Genomic DNA, 19,459 nt, shown 5'->3' on the forward strand with positions numbered 1-19,459 from the left:
TTTAATCTGTTCAAATTTTTCCGACCTTCTCTTGCCAATAAGAAGGTACATTGGAGCAGTGATTTTAACCATGTGGGAGCAGAGAGGACAGAAAACAGTAGTTTTATGGCGTCAAGGTTTTCAAACTGCTTTCAATTGAATTAAGAAATTGGTGTTCAAAAAGATTTTCGGTTTTCGAGAGCAGTCTTTTTTGACGTGCGGTAATTTAACTTGTTTTCGTTGTTTTCTCGTCATTTTCTGTATGAATACTTTTAAAAGGTGATGTATGTGTTTATAGCTAAGCTGTATGCTGAGTGCAGCTATATTGCGGTGCTCTTGGTTTTGTTTGTTTCGTCGTCTGACGCTCTTTTTTCGTTTTACACATGTTCACACAACAAAGCTTGCAAACTCACATTTTCTGAATGAATTCTTCCTCTCACCAACGGCATTTGAGCTTGTGACGTCATTTTTCGCTCCCTTTAGCCAACGATTTTAGCTCATTTGCGTGATTAGATTTAGATCATACGTGACTTACCTCACTCAATAAAATGACTTTTGCACTTTAAAGCTTAAGTGTAATTTGAGTTTAAAGTCAAAGGAACTGGCTTGTGTTTTAAAGTTCCCTAATAAAAAGGAGTGTGCGGATTGAATTTAACAAGCTTTTTTAATTTATCGCTGAATCTTCAGTTTTTTGAGCGGCGTCGATTACTTTTTCAACTTAGTTCTGTGTCTGTTTCTGGCACGCTGGTTGACTTTGCAGCTATTCCGTCAATCTACCGGCTATGCGCTAACAATGCATTTTTGCTAGAGTTTGAACATCGCAAAGGCAACTAGTGGTTTTTAAAACTTTGTCTATTTGTTATCATGAATTGTAAGCGATTTTTAATCTGTTTTTGTAATTCTTTTAGTCTGAAATTGGCTCTCCTATATGGCATAATAGATTTTTTTAATGATTTTAACGACTGTGACATTATTTGTTTTTTAATTAGTATTTCGAAGTTCGCCAGCTTTTGTACTTTTAATTGGTCTATCACTGGCTCTCGTTACCTACAATTACCTTAGTTGTCTAACGAAATGTTTTTTGATTAACATTATCTCAACGGCTATTATTTTGGCGCACCTTTTAAATCGCCTTAACCTTTTCATCACGTTTTACATAAATAACGAATTTGACGCTTGAATCTATTATATTGAATGCAAGTCGCACTGGAGCGCAGTGGTTAACAGCGCTCCGATCTTTGCATGTTTTAACGATACTTAAACATGAAGCCTACACCACCACGCCTAAGCTCCTGATCTGCACGTGTTTTAGTGCTCATTAAGAATTCAGCTTGGCAACAACAAGCGAGACAAAAAAAGCCAGTGACCAAAAATTGGTGCATGTAGTGAGTTCAATAGGCAAAAGCAACAGGCGTCGGTAGCCCAATGGATTAGACCTATGACTTCTGAGACGCGCTATAATCCCATATTTAAGATCCTAATTTTTTGCAGGCATAACGCGTGTCGCATAGCAAGAACAAGCGAGCCAAATAGCCAATAATCAAAAATTTGTTCATTAGAAAAGTCAATGCGCGCAGGTAAGACGTTATTAGCGGAGAGGATAAGACCAATGACTTTCAATTGAGGGGCAGGAGTTCGAGGGGTAGGAGTTCTAACTAAAGGCGGAAAAAGACGCATAATTTCCTGGATCACAAATTTGAGAAGTTGGTTTCCTTTCGTTTTTTCTTTCCTTTCTTTCAAATTCCTCTTTTGTCATATATTTGCTCCTAATCTGCACATGTTTTGCGCTTATTAAGCTTGCCAAAGCAGGTGAGCCATTATAGCCATTGACCGAAAATTTGATGATTCAGAAATAGGGATAGACAAATGCAAGACGCATCGTTAGCGTAATCGAGGGGTGCGGGTTCGAGCCCAAGTCGGTGCCGAAAACGGCTTGTTTTTTTTGCTCAAAAATGGTGAATGTTGTTTTTCATTCACTACTGTGTTTCCCTCTTCTTCCCTTCTTTTTTATTTTCCTTTAATCTTTCTCTTATTCTTTTTCTATTTTTTATGATTCTAGTGCTATGTCACCATGTTTAAGCGCCTAATCAACGCATGTTTTAAGGTTCTTTTCTTATGCAGACTAACGTAATATAGGCGTTTTAAAACGCGCCATGCCACCATGTAAAACATTGTTATCTGCACAAGTTTTAGCGCTCCTTAAACATGCAACTCAGCAAAGCCAAAAATGTCGTTTAACAGAAAGCTTCTGCAATATAGGGTAATAGACGAAAAAATACGCGTCGGTAGCGTAGGGCGTTAAAACCTATGCCTAGTAAACGAGGGGCATACGGGTTTGAGCCGGAGTTGGCACGAAAGAGAAATCCTATAAACCTATTCCGTTAAAGATTTTTCTTGTGATGCGTTTGCGGGCCTGCTAGTTCTGACTTAACTCACTCACTGTTTGGAAGGAATTTTAATTTCTGAAGGAATTTTACCTCAAGTTATCAAAGGTCAAATCGATTGCTAGCTGACATTCAGCTTAATAGATTTAAGTTAGAAGCGGAATAAGGTATAGTTTTAGAATCTAACTGAAACTGCACACCGAATTAGAACACTTTGACACTTAGGTAAAAGTTTCGTTAATTTCTCTCTTCTTTTTTCTGTTTCAATCCCGATTTGCATCAACAGCGGCTATTTTCTGACAATCTACAGGCTTTGATATTTTTTGTTTTAGAAGTTCTTTTTATATCCTAACAGTTTTCATGATTTTGACACAACTTGTTTTCAGAAAATTTTGCCAGTTTTGTAATCGTTTTTATTCTCGCCTAACCTGATTAATGACTCCTCATCACTCTAACAAGGTATGTCTCTCTACTTGAGTCCATTGAAGAAGGTCAGTTCATGGCAATGATTTTTTTTGTCTTTGACAACATTTGGCAACATTTTTTGTGGCCTGTTTTTGTTGTTGCTATTGTTAAGCGCTCCATGCAGTGTTTTCATTAAAAGCCGCATCTGCTTCTGAACCGGCTATTTTAGCGCTACTATTTTTTACAATTCAAGAATTGGGTTGTATTGGTGCTCTGTCTTTTTTGTAAGATGTTAAAGATGAAAGAGGTTTTCACTTTTTTTCATGACTTTGAGCTTTCAAAACGGGATAAACAAGTAAAGCTCAGCGGGCATCAATTTTCATTAAAGGCCCTCAGCCGTGTTTGGTAGTGTTTCGAGCGCTTAGAGTGGTGAAAATACTGGGAAGAACGTAATTCAAGGTCAAAAAGTCTTTTTAGGAGTTTTTGAGCTCAAAATATTGCAATTTTTTGTGTTTTCCGTCATTTTTCGATTTTTTTTGTTGGACCTGTCTAAAATTGAGGCTGTTTAAAGTTGATAAAGATCTTTTGCACGACATAAATACTTTTTATGACCTTTTAAAGAGCTATATGTTTTGGTAATCTAAACAAAAACACGCAAATTTGTACTAATTTTCACATTTTTTCAAGCTTTTTAAAAATTTTATCACTCCTAGGAGTTTTATCACTCCTAGGTGTCTAGTGACCTCCTTTGGGATTTGATAATAGATGACTGCATAGTTTCTAGTGGTAATGGAATGGTTACAAGAACTCCCTCATACATGTTGACCACAGATTCGCTTACCCCAAGCCACGTAAGTCTGCAAAATGAAAAGGTGTTCATCAATTCGGAAATTCTAGTCAATAATTTTAGAAAAATCTTGTTGCGTTGTTTTTTTACTACTCGAAGAATTTTGAAGAAGCACTTTTTTGATTGCTCCCGAAAGAAGTTTGTGGCAATTATATTAGTCCTGTTGGTCTTTTTTATGCGGTTTTTCGCCTGAACGATTTTTCGTCTGACGAATTTGAATTTTGAATTTTTTGCGTTTTTTTGCCGTTTTTCGATTTTTTGTGGACCAGTTTGAAAATGAGGTTTGTAAAAGTTGATAAAGGTCTTCCTTCTACAAGACATAATTACTTTTTATAGCTTTTTAATTTTATATGTTCTGGTGCTCCAAACATAAACAGGCAAATTTATATTATTTTTTACTTTTTTTTCATTTTTTTGAAAATTTTCTGGCTCCAATTCTAGGGTTTGATAATAGTCCACTAAAAATTTTTTATTGGTCTTGGAATGGTTTTCAAAACTTTAATATAAATTTAAGCGATTCTTTTAGTTTGTGAAAATTTAGTTTTTCTTTCCGCAGTGTTCAGGGAACGTCCTATAGGGTTTGCTAGAAAGTTACTGTCTACTTCTATGGTTTTCAATTTTTAGTGTCACGAATTTTAGCAGTTTTAAAATACTTGCGATTTTTTCAAGTTTTTTTTGAAAATTTTTGGTTTTTCAGGCACCAGTGGGCTCAGAAACTTCCTCCTGTTTTTGATAACTTCCTGCGTAGTTGCTAGAGGTTCTTTTTGTTCTAGAAGTTCTTTTTTTAATCAAAATTTTAATAGCACGAGTTTAGGCAAATTTTTGATAAAATTTAATTTTATGTCAAGTCTTCTGAAAATTATGATCGTGTTCTATGTTTGTCGATCTTTATGAGCCAGTGAAACTATGGCTTGAAATAGAAATACTGAATAGTATTCTTGAGACAATGAAATGGTTCTGAAGAGACTTATATCACGTATTTTGGCAAGGTTTTTGGCAATTGTTTTAATTTTTTTTTGTCATTTTCTGAGTTCAACCATCTTTACTGATGAACAAAACTTTTTGATTCATGCATTTGGGATACATGACAGTACTCCAGAGACAAAAAATTCGTTTTTAGCATTTTCTTCAAAATTTAGAAACTTTAAATTTTGCACTTTCAAGTTTTTTTTTTGAAGCGTTTGATATTTCTGAGTTTATCTACCTTTATTGGCAAATAAATCTCTTTCAAGGCTTGTGCGTCAAATAAAAATTAATTTCTTTCAAGGCTTTCGCGTTAGCTAAAGATTATATTGAATTGTATCATATTTGGTTTTAAGGGTAAAAGCTTCAAGAGTTTGAGCAATGAGTATTTTGTTTAGTTTTTTTGATTATTTCATTTTCTCAAATTTTTTGTCCTTTTGGAATTAATTGGTCAATTGATCTGCTGGACAGATACATTATTTCTCAGTTTTGCATTCAATTCGTTGGATTGTATTTCAGGACTTGTTCTGCTGTGTTTTTTACTTCGTCTTGCTAAAATTTTTCGCTTTACCTTAGTTCTCAGCTTGTTCAACATTTTGCGTGAAATTTTTTTGACATCTCTAGGCTAGTCAGACTCTTCTCTCATTCTGCCTATGTGTTTTTAGACAGCAGTTGCTCACCAAAGCAATTCAAATTGATCAGGCTTGGTGTCAAAAAACGAAAGCAGAAATAGAAACAGGATAAACCCATAAATCCCAATTTTAGATAACCAATACTCGATCTTTGTTCTTAGTTACCATCTCTAATGCCTGATACTAGCCCCTCTGTGGTCTCACTACGAAACAGGAGTATGTTCAGCTCAAAAACGACATCAAAAAGCTTTGCAGTTTGAAATTGTTTTTGTTTAAAAACCATTTTTTTAGTTTTTTCAATCCCAATCTTGGTTATGGGAATTATCGGCGGCTATTTTCCACCAATCTGCCGGGTATGTTGCTTCATAGCGTTCAGTTTAAAAACTTAGTTAAATTTAAATTTAGAAACTAACCGAGTAAGCTGAATTTGCACACCAAATTAAAAAATTGACATAGAAAATTTCTGTCAATTTCTGTCTTTTTTTGTTTCAATCCCAATATGCGTCAAGCGTGTCAACGGCGGCTATTTTCCGGCAATTTGCCGGCTATGTTTTAAGTTGGACTTTGCTTTTTGTTGCTGATTGGTGCAAGAGGCATCATACATTTCAATTTTTCTTTGTGTTCTAATGACTTTGATGCCACTTAGTAATTGCTCTTGAACGAAGTTCATAGCAATTATTGTAAACGTGTGTCTTTTTTTTGCAAAATTTTTGCTTGACAATTTTGACTTTTCGAGTGACTTCAACGCCCTCGTCTTTTTGCGGTTCGCGTGATCTAAAATTCTCTCTCAATCACAATTTCAAGCAGCTGAACTCAATTGGGGGTAATTTAATACTAAAAGTCAAATGGAAAGTGCGCCGAAACTGGTGCCATTTTTTACATTAAATCTTAATAGTAGTATATGTTAACCTCTAATGTGGTTATTTGAAGCCCCCCCCGACTGAAAAAGGCTACAATTGATTAGAGCTCCCCAATAGTTCCGACGTTTAGTTATGTTCTTTTACTTTGTCTCTTTGGTTTTCCACACAGTTGTTGTTTGCTGTCTCAAGTCCCAATGTGTAAAGCTTTTTTGACGTTGACGCTGTTGAACCGGAAACCTTCACGACCATAGTTTTCAAAGAAATGAAATAAGTTTTTGGCTGCGTAGTGTTCTGTTTATTGTATTGTATTGTATTCTTCGTTTTGGTTTATCATATAAATACTAAATAGATGTTATTTTAAGCACGCTAATAGTGTGATATTTAGTTTTTCGTTTCCTTTAATTGCAAGGCAGGACTTGTCCTGCTGTTTTGTTTATTTTTATAGCTGCGAAACTGTAAGCTGAGCGTAGCTATATTGCGGTGCTCTTGGTTTTTTACAATTCAAAGAATTTGAATTGTATTGGGGCGCTGTCTTTTTTTAAGATCTGTTCACATATTTTCATGATTTTTGAAGTCAAATTGGAATAGTGATTTTGGTCAAACCGAAACAGGAAGTAGAGCGAAAAAGCGAGTGGTTTTGTGGCGTGAAATTTTTTCTCTTTAAATTTTAAGTAGAGTGCGAAAACGGTGTTTGAACAAAAATTCGTTTTCTCGCTAGTGGTTTTTTGTTCACATGCGGCAATTTCACTTTGATTTTTTCAGTTTTTTCGATTTTTTGGATAAGATTTTTTTAATGGTTTTCACAATCCATTCATATTCCGTTCTTGGTCTAGTATTCAGTTTTGTCAATGAAATTTCTTTGAATTGTACGTCAGGGCTTGTCATGCTATGTTTTTTTTAGATCTGTTCACATATTTTCTTGATTTTTGAAGTCAAATTGGAGTAGTGATTTTGGTCACGCCGAAACAGGAAAAGGAACGAAAAAGCAAGTGGTTTTGCGGCGTGAAATTTTTTCTCTCTAAATTTTAAGTGGAGTGAGAAAACTGTGTTTGAACAAAAATTCGCTTTCTCGCTAGTGGTTTTTTGTTCACATGCGGCAATTTCACTTTGATTTTTTCAGTTTTTTCGATTTTTTGGATCGGATTTTTTTCTCAGTGGTTTTCCCTATCCATTCATAGTCCGTTCTTGGTCTAGTTTTCTGTTTAGTCAATGAAAATTCTTTGAATTGTACGTCAGGGCTTGTCATGCTATGTTTTTTGTTTCGTCGTCTGACGCTCTTTTTTCGTTTTACATTTTTTCACACATCAAAGCTGAAAAAGTCAAATTTTCTGAATGACTTCCTCTCACTAACGGCATTTGCGCGCGTGACGTCATTTCTCACTCGCTTTAGCGAAAGTTTTTAGTTTATTTGCGTGATTAGATTTTGATCATACGTGACTTACCTCACTCAATAAAGTGACTTTTGCACTTTAAAACTTAAGTTTAATTTGAATTTGTTTAAAGTCAAAGGAACTCATATGTGCAGTAAAGGTCCCTAATAAGAGGCTTCTGTGGAATGAAGTTTCACAAGCTTTATTAATTTATCGCTGAATGTTTTTAGCCTAGTTTTTAGCGGCGTCGATTTTTTTCAATTTAGATCTGTATCTGTTTCTATCTCTATCATATGGCACACAGGTCTATTCTTTCGCAGCTATTCCGGCAATCTGCCGGCTATGTTCTTACATTTCGTTCACGTTTTTCGTTTTACCGATTCTCGTTTTAATCTCGACTTAGGTTAAGCTCGTCAACGGTGACAAATAAATTTTTGGTTTGAAAGCATAGTTCTATGTCATGTCAGAGCCTTTTAGTTTTTACAATTTTTAGTTTTTACAACCTAATTCAGAACTTTTGTTATTCAGCAGTTTAAGGTGTGTCTTAAGTTTTTTGTTTCAAATTTTAGTCTGAAATTTCGACGAAAATTAGATCCGAGAAACAATCGACCGAGAAAGTTTTACTGAACGAGATAACTGAGCAAAATTTTTGTGAGGTGTTTCTACAGAGTATACTTTCTTCTACAATGGTTACTCTTGATTGTAAAAGCTAACATTTAATTGTTTAAATGTTTGGTTTTTGTTGCAGTGTCTTCTTCGAGCTCATGACGTAATAATATCAGAGCTTTTCGATAACCAATCAAATTGCTCTTCACCTCTTGGTGCAACCTCCACGGGTGACACGCGCCACAACTCCCTACCTTCGCCTCAAACGATGCCAACTACCTTGTCTCTATCAGGGAGACACGCCGTCACTCCTATCAACAGTACCGGTACTCACCCACACTCATCAAGCCACGCCGCCAACAGTGCCACAGCTATAACCCATCATCATCAACACATACACGGCACAGCGAATACATCCGCCCCCAATGGCAACTGTCAGCTAACGACAGGGACACCAGCCGCTATTGTGGCTGGGGAGGGAGGGGAAAGCAATAGTGCCAGCAGTCCAGGCAGCTCTCCTCTACTGCCAGCTGTCTCCTCAGGTGCTACTTCTGCCCCACAAGGCCCAGTACCAACCGAGGTCACCCGAGTGAAGTAAGCTACTCCATGTATAGTTAAAGCAATTCAAAACGTTTTTTTCTTGTCTTCTCGGAATCTTAGCACTCGTGCCATGCTACAAGTTGTACATAGTGCTTCAAAGCACTTAATTTTGCGCTAGTGCAAAAACAATAGTACACTGCTGTTCACTATTTCATCTCGTTCCGTATTTCGTTCTATGGATACATGTACTGAGCTATTAACTTAGAAAATATTTTAGCAAATCGAGAAAACCTAGAAATTTTTAGCAAACCTAGAAAATTTTTAGCAAATCGAAAGAATACTGTTAAATGTTGATCTCAGCCAAAAGAGCACATCAATCTTGAAAATCATGAAGATTCAAGTCTGCTCGTAGTTGAGGTTTTAAAGTGGAAAATTTTCATTGATTTGATGCGAACTGATCTTACTGAATTTCTGTTGTAGGCAGGTGAACTTCCACAGGAACAAAGGCGAGCCCCTGGGTATCACACTCAAAATTCTCAAGACTGACCAAGTGGTGGTGTCGCGCGTCATGATTGGCGGCATGATCCATCGCCAAAGTTAGTGTTCAGATATAGTAGCACAATGCATCTGTAAAGATCATACCTGGGTTCAAAGAGTTTCCTTTAAACAGAAAAATATTGTTTCTTCAAGTTACACAGGATTAATACAAATCATGGTAAAGAAACTAATTTTGAAATAACCATTTTAAAATGCAATGAATTTAAAAGCTTTTTATATTGGTTAATAGCCGCGAAGGGATTGCTGAGGCTATTATTGGCCTCTTCTTGGTTTATTTTATTTATTTCGTCGTCAAGATTTTTGTTGCGACCATATGACGTCACGATCACTTCAAATCTGCCTTTTGTTCATTCGTTCATGCAAATTTTGGTCACACGTGACTTACCTCACTCTTAAAAATGACTTCCTCACTCTGAAATTGACTTTTCTTTGCTTTAATTCAAAGAGATAAGGTCAAATGGGTGCTTGTCACTCTAAGTGAAGGTTATTTAAGAGCATCTAATAGAAACAGCAATATGTTATACAGATTCTTAATCAAAATTTAACTTCTCAGCCCTTAATGAAAAGAATAAGTTTCTTTTTTGGTCTGTAGTTTTACCGTCTTTTTGAGACTACAGATCTATGAAGCTAATGTGGCTATTTTCTGGCAATTTGCCAGCTATGTTTATCTAAGAGCCTTTTGTGCTTAAAATTCTGAAAGTTCCGTGAACCTATTTTTTGAGTATATGTAGCCTAAATTTTTTTGGAAATATTTGGTCCTAATTTCTGATGTTTAATAGCGGCTGTCATCTACTCGAACGACTATAATTACGCTCTCTACATTTTTCATCTTAAAGCGTTGTTCACGTTTTTAGTAGCCCTGATAGAGATAGTGAGCTTAGCTATTGTTGGCCTTCTCTTGGCTTTTATACGACGAAGAGTTGTGACGATCTTCTCTTTTATTGACGACTCTGAGAGATGTATTGGTGGAGCGTCTTTTTTTATCGGTAACGTTTAGTGTATTTGAAATCGGAAGTGAAACGCGTGAAAACAAAGTGTTTAGGTCAAATTGTTGCCGAAAATTGAAAAGCAGAAAGAAGAGAGTGGTTTTTTGTTGATGACGCATTTTTAGGGCGAGCAAAAAAAAGTAGGCGTAAAAATTTTTCGATAAACGCGCAAGTTTATTACGTGCGCCTCTGGGCGAATTGGTCTTTTGCTCAGTCATACAGAAATGTTCTCATTTAACAGAAATTATACATTTGCTAGCATTTTTGACCATTTTAATCAAATATTATACTATTAGATGAGGGCTGGGGCAATCGGTAACCGTTTTAGATGCTTTTTAAGCAGGTTTTTAAATCCATTTTCAATTTTTTTGTAGTATAGGAGAAGTTTTAAAGGTATTTTTTCTAGTGGTTCTAATGATCTTTTTAATTGCTCTCAACCTCAATTTAAGCCCCTCAATTTTTTTTGTCTGAACCTTATGACTTTTCGTCCTTAAAAACTGGATAAACAGTTAATGCCCAGAGCTTAATATTTGACTCCTTTCGGCTTACCGCTAGACTTACCACTTAAAGTATGTGATTCACCGAAACTGTTTGGGAGAAATAAATTCACCCCCACTTCACCCCTTCCATCACTCCAACCCCAGTTCATACCCCCCCCCCTCACCAGTCCCCACCCCTGCACATCGTTCCACCCGTAACCCAATTCACAAAGATCATATGTCACGATCACTTCTAATCTGCTTTTTTCGTTCAGCCATTAAATTCTAAAGGTTTTTTTAGCTGAAGCAGATTTGTTCATGAAGAACGTTGACTTCTGTTTTTCAACATTTGACTTGGGTACTAATACATAGCAATTAGGAGCTGCTTGTAATACTCCAGGTGAAAAGGCGACTATGAGAGGTTTTCGTTCCATAACAATCTCATCTCCCTATTCAAACTACAGTCACCTATCACCCCACCGCCTCCCTCCCCCCACCCACCTAGCCTACCCCTGCCGCCCCTTCTATACCCCCAAGGTACCCCTACCCCCTCCTTGACATACCTACCCCCCCCCCCTCCTCACCTAACCCCTACCCCCTGCCGCCCCCTCGTTTTTATAAACTAGTCAGGAAAGAACTTTGACCATCTTAGTTTTTTAATGAAGTTTTGGTTATTTTGATTATGGTAACCATTTCATTGGACGGAATGAATTTTTGTTACAGGAAACTGCTTAAACTATGTCAAACGTGGCCTGGAAAATTAAGAAATTAAGTCTATTAACTCTATTTTTGGCTGTTTCTGAACATTTCTTGCGATTTTGTTCTCTAAGCAATCGATTTACTTGTTAAATCTGCAACGTTTCTAGGTTTTTTCTATCAAGAGGCGAGACTTTAAGTTAGATGGGGTGGTTTTTATACAGAAAAATAGTTGAATTCTTCTGATTTTTCGAAGTATATATATATATATATATATATATATATATATATATATATATATATATATATCAGAACAAATCATGTAACTTCGGACACGGCTTTGTGAAAATTCTGAAAATGAAAATGTTTTTAGATTTTCAATCAACTCTCGCAGATAGGAATAGTTGCATTACTTAGTCCGATGGTAGTCGGTCGTGTTTAAAGTACGAAATCTGATTAGTCAGTTTCGGCTTCGTCAAATAATTTGGGTGGGATTTATCCATTGATAGAAACATGACGCGGCTAAGTTCGCCTTTGAGCGTGCATACTGATTTGATATATTGAGAGAAAGTACCGTTTTTCAGTTCTAAGCTAGAATTAGTTTTCTCTGTAGATTTTCATTTTTTAATCTTCGTTTTTTGTATTCTTTCGCTTTAGTTCTTTAATTTTCCTTAATTGTATTATCAGTATAGTTTTGAGCGCTTTTTGACCAAATGTTAACAATACTACTGCCAAAATTTTTTTTGGTTTCCTGCAGTTTGCATCGTCCTGAACCATCTCTCTGGAACCTTGTTTTTTTTTGAAATTCGAATTCATGTGTGTTTATAGAAATGTAGTCGTGTTTAAAATGTTATCTGTGCAATTGTTTTAATGAATTTCCGCTCGGTTACAGAATTTTCAGCGATGAAATGGTTTGCTTCTATGAAATGGTTTGCTTCCCCTTCCACTCTCAACGATTGACCACCCTCCCACTCCGCTCCTTATCCCCTGATGCTAGCAGACGCAAGTCCCAGGTGGCTACTGCCAAAGACAACCATTCGACGGTCGTTTGACAGAAGTTTGCTCGATGTTTAATTGCTCTCAAAGAGAAGTAATTATTGTAAACGTGAGGTCTTTCCCAGTATAGCCCCTCATGAAATTATAGCCCAGAAGAGGAGTATTGATATTCTACAGGTTTTTACGACTCGAAGAGTATTGAGATTCTACGGTTTTTTAAGCTGAAGTCATGACTTGAAATTTGACATTCGTTTTCGAACATTGACCTCTCTTGTAGAACGTTGACTTCTGTTTTTCAACAATGGACTTTAAAGATAACTTATTTTGTAATGTATAGTGACTAAGAACTGATGGTAATATTCAAGGTGAAAAGTTCATTTTGAGTCCCTCCAACGTATCTAACCTACCCTTCGCTCCCAACTAGCCCCCACACCTATTCCCCACACACCTACCCCCCCCCCCCCCCAACTAGCCCCCCACACCTATTCCTCCACACACCTACCCCCCCCCCCCCCCACCCCCATACACTCACACGCACAAACCTAACCCCCCACCTACCTACCTACCTACCCATATTTCTCACTAAAAATTGATTTTACTGTATATTGCTTTTTTGTTTCTTTTTATAGCTGCGAAGCTGTAAGCTGAGCGTAGCTATATTGCGGTGCTCTTGGTTTTTTTGTTTCGTCGTCTGACGCTCTTTTTTCGTTTTACATTTCACACAGCAACGCTGAAAGTCAAATTTCCTAAATGACTTCCTCCTCTCACTAACGGCATGTGCAGTAAAGGTCCCTAATAAGAGGCTTCTGTGGAATGAATCTTAACCAGCTTTGTTAATTTATCGCTGAATGTTTTTTTAGCCTAGTTTTTTGAGCGGCGTCGATTTTTTTTTTCAATTTAGATCTGTATCTGTTTCTATCTCTATTATATGGCACGCAGGTCTATTCTTTCGCAGCTATTCCGGCAATCTGCCGGCTATGTTATCATATTTCTGAAATAGGCAGGGTTAGATAAGTTTTATTGCACGACTCTTCGAGTCTTTTCCGTTATTCTACTGGCTATTTTTAATAATGCTAAATTTTTTCTTGACCGTTTTTGACTTTTCGAGTGACTTTTACGCCCTTGACTTTCTGCGTTTTGCGTGATCTAATGTTCTTTCCCATTCACAAATTCAAGCAGCTGAACTCAATTGGCGTCGATTTAATACTAAGAGTCAAATGATAAGTGCGCCAAAACTTCTGACATTTTTTTACTTTAAATCTTTATAGTGGTATATATATATATATATATATATATATATATATATAAACCTCTAGTGAGGTTATTGGAAGCCCCCTAGTGAATTTCTTAGTCCCAATCAGGCTACACACCCCCCCCCCCCCCTCTACTGAAGCAGGCTGCAATTGATTAGAACTCCCACTAGCCGTTCAAGAGCAGTTCTTCCGACGTTAGTCGTTTGTTTATTTTTAGTAGTAGTATTAGCAATGCATCAGAAAGAGTTAAAAGGTTCAGAGACATATAGTTGACTTCAATTCGACATACTTTGGAATTTTTAACAAGGATTGGATAGAATTTGAAATTATGTGCTTTGTTTCAGAGATCTTGAACGAAGGGGACGAGATCCTGGAGATCAACGGGAGGTCCATCCGACGTCACTCGGAGGACGAGTTGCGAGATCTTTTGAACCACATAGCAGGGGATATTGCAATAAAAGTGACTCCCAAGCAACACGCTGGAAGCATTAACAGCAGCAGTTATGCCTCGTCTGGTGCCAACTGTCACGATAACAACAATACACTTATGTCTCAGGTTGGTCTAATTAGAACTATGAATCCGTATTAAGTCAATAATCAGCTTGTCTAATGTGACTCTTAAATTTTATCGGGATCGTATGAATTGCTAATGTGGATATACTTGTTGCAATGTTTGAGTGGTTTATTTGACACAGCTGGTGATAATCTCAACTTTATCATGGAACAATTACATTCTATTATGCCCAGGGCCATGTAGTTGCTCGGCGATAAAATAGCATTATAATTAGATGGTTCCTTTTTATCGGCAACCTGAGGTTTCTATTTTCAACTATTTAGTATAATTGTGTTCAGCAGCTACAGCCCCAAAATTGAATGAAAATGGTTTTGTTGTACTTAGTCCTTCTTCGTGCGTGCCATGTTCGACTATCGACCAGAGGAGGATACGACCAGTCAGGCCGCAGCTGCCTTTGGCCTCGCCTTCCAAGCTAGAGACATCCTGCAAATACTTAGACATAAGACCTCAGAGCCAGACTACTCCGTCTCTGTTCAGTCACTTAACAATCTACAACACCAGGTACATGTTCAACAAAAAAGGGGAGCGTTCATTAGCAAACATTTATAGGATTTTCAACTAGCCATGCTTCATATCTACGGTGCCTAATATCTCCATCCGAAAGTTAGGGTAATGCGTGAAAACTTTGCGGAGAGCATTTGAAGGTTTGTTTGTAATTTAGGAACATCTCAAATCAGGCGTGGTGGCATCTCAACTGACAGAAAATCAGCGCTGGTGGCAGGCAAGGGTAGTGTGCAGAGCCACTGAGGCAGCAAACTCTTTAGCACCACTGGCGGAAGATCTCGACCTTGACAAGGAAGCTAGTCTTACCTTGGGAGGTGTTAGCTCTAGCAGTAGGAAAGTGGGTTTGGTGCCTTCGTGTTTGTGGCGAATGGAGACAATCAGGAATGAACAGTTAACTGGTGATAAGATCAGGTGATATAGATCTCTTATCTGATTTGATGGTGTTGTATAACTTTTTTAATAGTCCTCATCCTCTCAGCCGGCTATTATAGCGCTCCTATATTTACGACTCGAAGAGGAGTATTGGAGAAGCCCTTTTTTAAAATCAATTTTATTGGAGTGATTTTTGAAGCGGGAAATGAAACGCGTGAAAAAATTTGGTGTGATTTTGATGCTGAACAAAAGTGAAAAGCGGAGCGAAAAGAGAGTGGTTTTTGTTCATACCGCTGTTTTTGAGTGCGCGAGAAATTGATGTGTTAAAAAATTTTCTCTAAGCGAGCGAAATTTTTTTGTTCACGTGCGGCTTTTAAAAGCAGTTTTTTGCAACTTTTGATGGTTATGAGATTTGGTTATGATATTGTATTAGTTTTAGGCTTGTTTTGATAGGAATTGAAGGTTTCAAGTAGTTAATTTGAGGTTAATGCTAATTTGGAGGTTTTCGATCAGTTTTGTTGATTTTTAGACGAAATTTAATGATTTTTTGCCTGTTTTTTGTTTTAATGCTTTAAATGGGATTTGAATAGAAGCTTGTTACTTAAGGAATGCTCAGATATCAGTTGACTTAAGTTTTCTTGGTAAAAATAATTTTTTTAAACAAAATTAACAGAAAAATTGAGAATTTTTACATTTTTTCGCATCTTAGAGAAGTTTCTTAACCTATTATGACTTGCCCATTGTTTTGTGAGCTTTTCATTGCTCTAATTGCAGAAGAACTTTATTCGGCTTTATGTTTCCTTGTGTTATTAAAAAAACTTAAGTTTTTATAGTTTTTTTTTGTTCAATTTGTGGAGGTTCAGGGTTTCTTAAAAGTTGTTCTAGTTGTTTAGTCATAAGTATGGGCAATTTTCTCCTTCGAGTCGTTTCCGGAATTCTTCGGGCTATTTTTTTCGTTGAACTTTTTTTCGCTCTACCCATTTTGCCGCTTTTTCGACATTTTGCCCGAAATCTTTTTGACTTTTCTAGGCTAGTTTCAGTCTTCTGTCATTCTGCTCAAGGTCCTTTTAAACAGCAGCTGCTCAGGAAAAACAATTCAAAATGAATAGAGTCAGTATTAAAAAATCAAAAGTCAGAAATATAAACGGGATAAACCCATTAAGCCCATTTTTAGATGCCCGGTACTTGAACTTTGTTCTCATAAGTTTTAGTTACGATCTATAATGCTTATTGGTATTGATACTAGACCCTGCAGCCTCTCACTGACGAAAGGACATCAATTACGAGAGGACATCAATAGAAATCGCACCTGAAAATTTTTTTTATACAAAAATCAACTTTTGTTAATATGTTCTTTTCTTTTGATCCCAATAGAGTTATGGGAATCAACGGCGGCTATTTTCCGGCAATCTGCCGGGTATGTTTAAACTTGGTATTTCGTCCATCTTTTTTTGAAGGCTCGATTTTCTAATTGCAACATTTCTGCCGAGTAAAGCTGTATTGCTACTATCTCGATTTTTCTTTTACAGCTAGCGATTCAGTGGTCTATTGTTAATTGCTCTCAAACAAAGTTTGTCACAATTATATTAGTCATGTTGGTCTTATTTATGCCATTTTCGCTTGACCGATTTTTCGTCTGACACATTTGACTTTTCATCCTCAAAAACGGGATAAACAGGTAGCACCCATTGCGCATTAAGTTCACTTAGAGCCCTTCAGCTCTCTAGTCTCCAAATACGCGTTTCACAGAAACTGGTTTGAGGACATACTTATGGTGTGAAGGGCGGTTGACTCCCCGCACACACATCAGCCCCCCCCATTCCCCAAAGGGCCCCCTGCAGCCAAAGACCCCCTCCCTCGGTTGCAGACCCACTTGCCCCCCTCCGGTGCAGCCCCTCCCGCTGCGCTGACCTCACGCCCGTTCATTTAAGCTAAAGCTAGCGTCACTAAACCGTGGCCAGCTAGTGACGAAGCCAGCCGGTCGTTTGAGAGCAGTTCGCCCGACCTTAGTCGGTTATGTTTATTAATTGCTCTTGAACGAAGTTCATAGCAATTATTGTAAACGTGTGGGTCTTTTTTATGCAAATTTTTTGCTTGACAATTTTGCGCTTTTCTTCTAGAACATTCTTTGACTTCTCAAGTGACTTTTTCACGCTTTCGTTCTTCATTTTTGAGTGATCTCTATTGCTCCAATTAAAGCCTATTGCTAATATAAAGTCGGTTGCAGCATAGCAGAGGTACGTGATTCGTAGCGCAGCGGTTAGTGCGGGTGACTGTGGATCGGGAGGTCAGTGGTTTGAATCCCGGTGGGGGAAAGGTTTTTTGCACCCATAAAGAAAATTTATCTAGGCTGCGCCTTAGTTAAATTGCCTCGCCTGTCGTTCAAGAGCAATTCTTCTAACATTTGTCGGTTTTTTAATAGCCGCATAGCGATAGCAGGGGCTATTGTTCGCCTTCTCTTGCTTTTTTTTTATTTCGTCGTCGCGATTTTTGTTACGACCATATGACGTCACAACCACTTCAAATCTCTTTTTTCAAATCTTTTTGTTCGTTCGTTCATGCAATTTCAACCGAATTGCGTGCGTGACGTCATTTTTCGCTCTTAGTGGAGCGAGTTTTTTGTTCATTCGGGTGATTAAATTTTTGGTCACATTTGACTTAACGCACTCTCAAAAATGACTTCCTCACTTTGAAATTGACTTTTATTTACTTTAAATCAAAGAGATAAGGTCAAATGGAAGTGTGTCACTCTAAATGAAGGTTATTTGAGAGAAGCTAATAGAGGCAGCAAAAACCTATAAAGATTTTAATCAAAATAGAACTTATCAGTCATCAATGAAAAGACGATTTTTTTTGTCTGTCTTATACTGTTTAATAGCCGCCCTCATCTTCTCAGCCGGCTATTATAGCGCTCCTATTTTTTTCTTACTTCGTCGAATAAAAAAATGTTTCGCTTTACCTCATTTTGCTGCTTTTTCAACATTTTGCGTGAAATCTTTTTGACTTCTCTAGCCTAGTTTCTCTCTTCTCTCATTCTGCTAAAAGTGGTTTTCAACATCAGTTGCTCAGCAAAGCAATTCAAAATGAACAGAGTTAGTATAAAAAATTGAAGTCAGAAGTGGAAACGGGATAAACCCATAAAGCCCAATTTTAGATGCCCGCTATTTGAACTTCGTTCCTATAAGTCTTAGTTATTATCTCTAATGCTTATTGGTATTGATAGTAGCCCCTGCAGCCTCTCTCTAAGAAACAGAAGTACGTTATATTCAACTACGAAATGCCATCAAAATAAATCGGACTTAAAAAATGTTTTTGTATAAAAATCTTTTTTTTTTCGATATCTTTTATTCTTTCAATCCCAATCATGCTCATTGGAATCAACGGCGGCTATTTTCCGGCAATCTTCCGGGTATGTTTTAGACGGCAGATCTACGAGGCTATTGCGGCTATTTTTGGGCAATCTGTCATCTATTTTTTTATTAATAGCCGCCTCAGCTTCTGAGCGGGCTATTATAGCGGCCCTTTTTTACAGTTATAAGAATTTGAATTGTATTGGGGCGCTGTCTTTTAAAATCTTCACACATATTCATGATTTTTTGAAGTAAAATTGGAGTATTGATTTTGGTCATGCCGAAGTGATTTTGGTCACAGGAAGTGGAATGAAAAAGCGAGTGGTTTTGCGGCGTGATTTTTCTCGCTCTCATTTTAAAGTAGAGTGAGAAAACGGTGTTTAACAAAAAGTCGCTTTCTCGCTAGTGGTTTTTTGTTCACATGAGGCAATTTCACTCTCGTTTTTTTAAACTTTTTTCAAGTTTTTGGATTGGAATTTCTCCTTAATGGTTTTCCCACTGAATTCATAGTTCATTTTAGGCTTAGTTTGTTTGAACCAAATTTTTATTTCTCTCTAGTGGTTTTTTGTTCACATTCGGCATTTTGACATTGATTTTGTTTTTTTTTAATTTTTTGATCTGATATTTTTAGAATTGGTTTTCCCAATTCACCCATAGTTCTTTCTAGGCCTAGTTTTATGTTTAGTCAATGACAATTTTTTGAATTGTACGTCAGGACTTGTCCTGTTATGATTTTTACTTGTCGAATAAATTTTTTTCGCATTACCTTAGTTCACAGCTTGTTCAACATTTTTTGCGTTAATTTTGCGTGAATTTTTGACTTCGCTAGGCTAGTTTCACTCTTCCCTCATTCTGCTAAAAGTGTTTTTAGACAGCATTTGCTTAGGAAAGGATTTCAAAATGAACAGAGTCTGTATCAAAAACGAAATCCGAAATAGAAACGGGTTAAACCCATAAAGCCCAATTTTAGATGCCCGTTACTCGAACTTTGTTCCTAACTACCATCTCTAATGCGTATTGGTATTTATACTAGCCTCTGTGTGGTCTCTTTACGAAACAGAATGTTCAGCTCCCAAATGCCGTCAAATTAGTTCGCACTTTAAAA

The 19,459-nt window shown here is 37.0% G+C and overlaps 2 protein-coding genes across 7 annotated transcripts in view; both read left to right on the forward strand.

Annotated features, from left to right (window-relative positions):
- The window catches only part of LOC142339991 (serine/arginine-rich splicing factor 7-like), a 447,863-nt gene that overhangs the window by 228,482 nt on the left and 199,922 nt on the right, over nt 1–19,459 (forward strand). The window lies entirely within an intron of this gene.
- LOC142339372 (peripheral plasma membrane protein CASK-like) overlaps nt 1–19,459 on the forward strand; it is a 178,691-nt gene that overhangs the window by 123,054 nt on the left and 36,178 nt on the right. For all 5 annotated transcript variants that reach the window (XM_075389378.1, XM_075389379.1, XM_075389381.1 and 2 more), the window contains 5 exons: nt 8,189–8,640; nt 9,067–9,182; nt 13,899–14,110; nt 14,453–14,629; nt 14,790–15,043. In XM_075389378.1, the coding sequence (XP_075245493.1) occupies nt 8,189–8,640; nt 9,067–9,182; nt 13,899–14,110; nt 14,453–14,629; nt 14,790–15,043 (1,211 nt within the window). The remainder of the gene's footprint in view (nt 1–8,188; nt 8,641–9,066; nt 9,183–13,898; nt 14,111–14,452; nt 14,630–14,789; nt 15,044–19,459) is intronic.

This window comes from Convolutriloba macropyga, chromosome 5, assembly GCF_964194025.1.
Source record: "Convolutriloba macropyga chromosome 5, txConMacr16.3, whole genome shotgun sequence".
In the NCBI taxonomy this organism is placed as follows: domain Eukaryota; kingdom Metazoa; phylum Xenacoelomorpha; order Acoela; family Convolutidae; genus Convolutriloba; species Convolutriloba macropyga.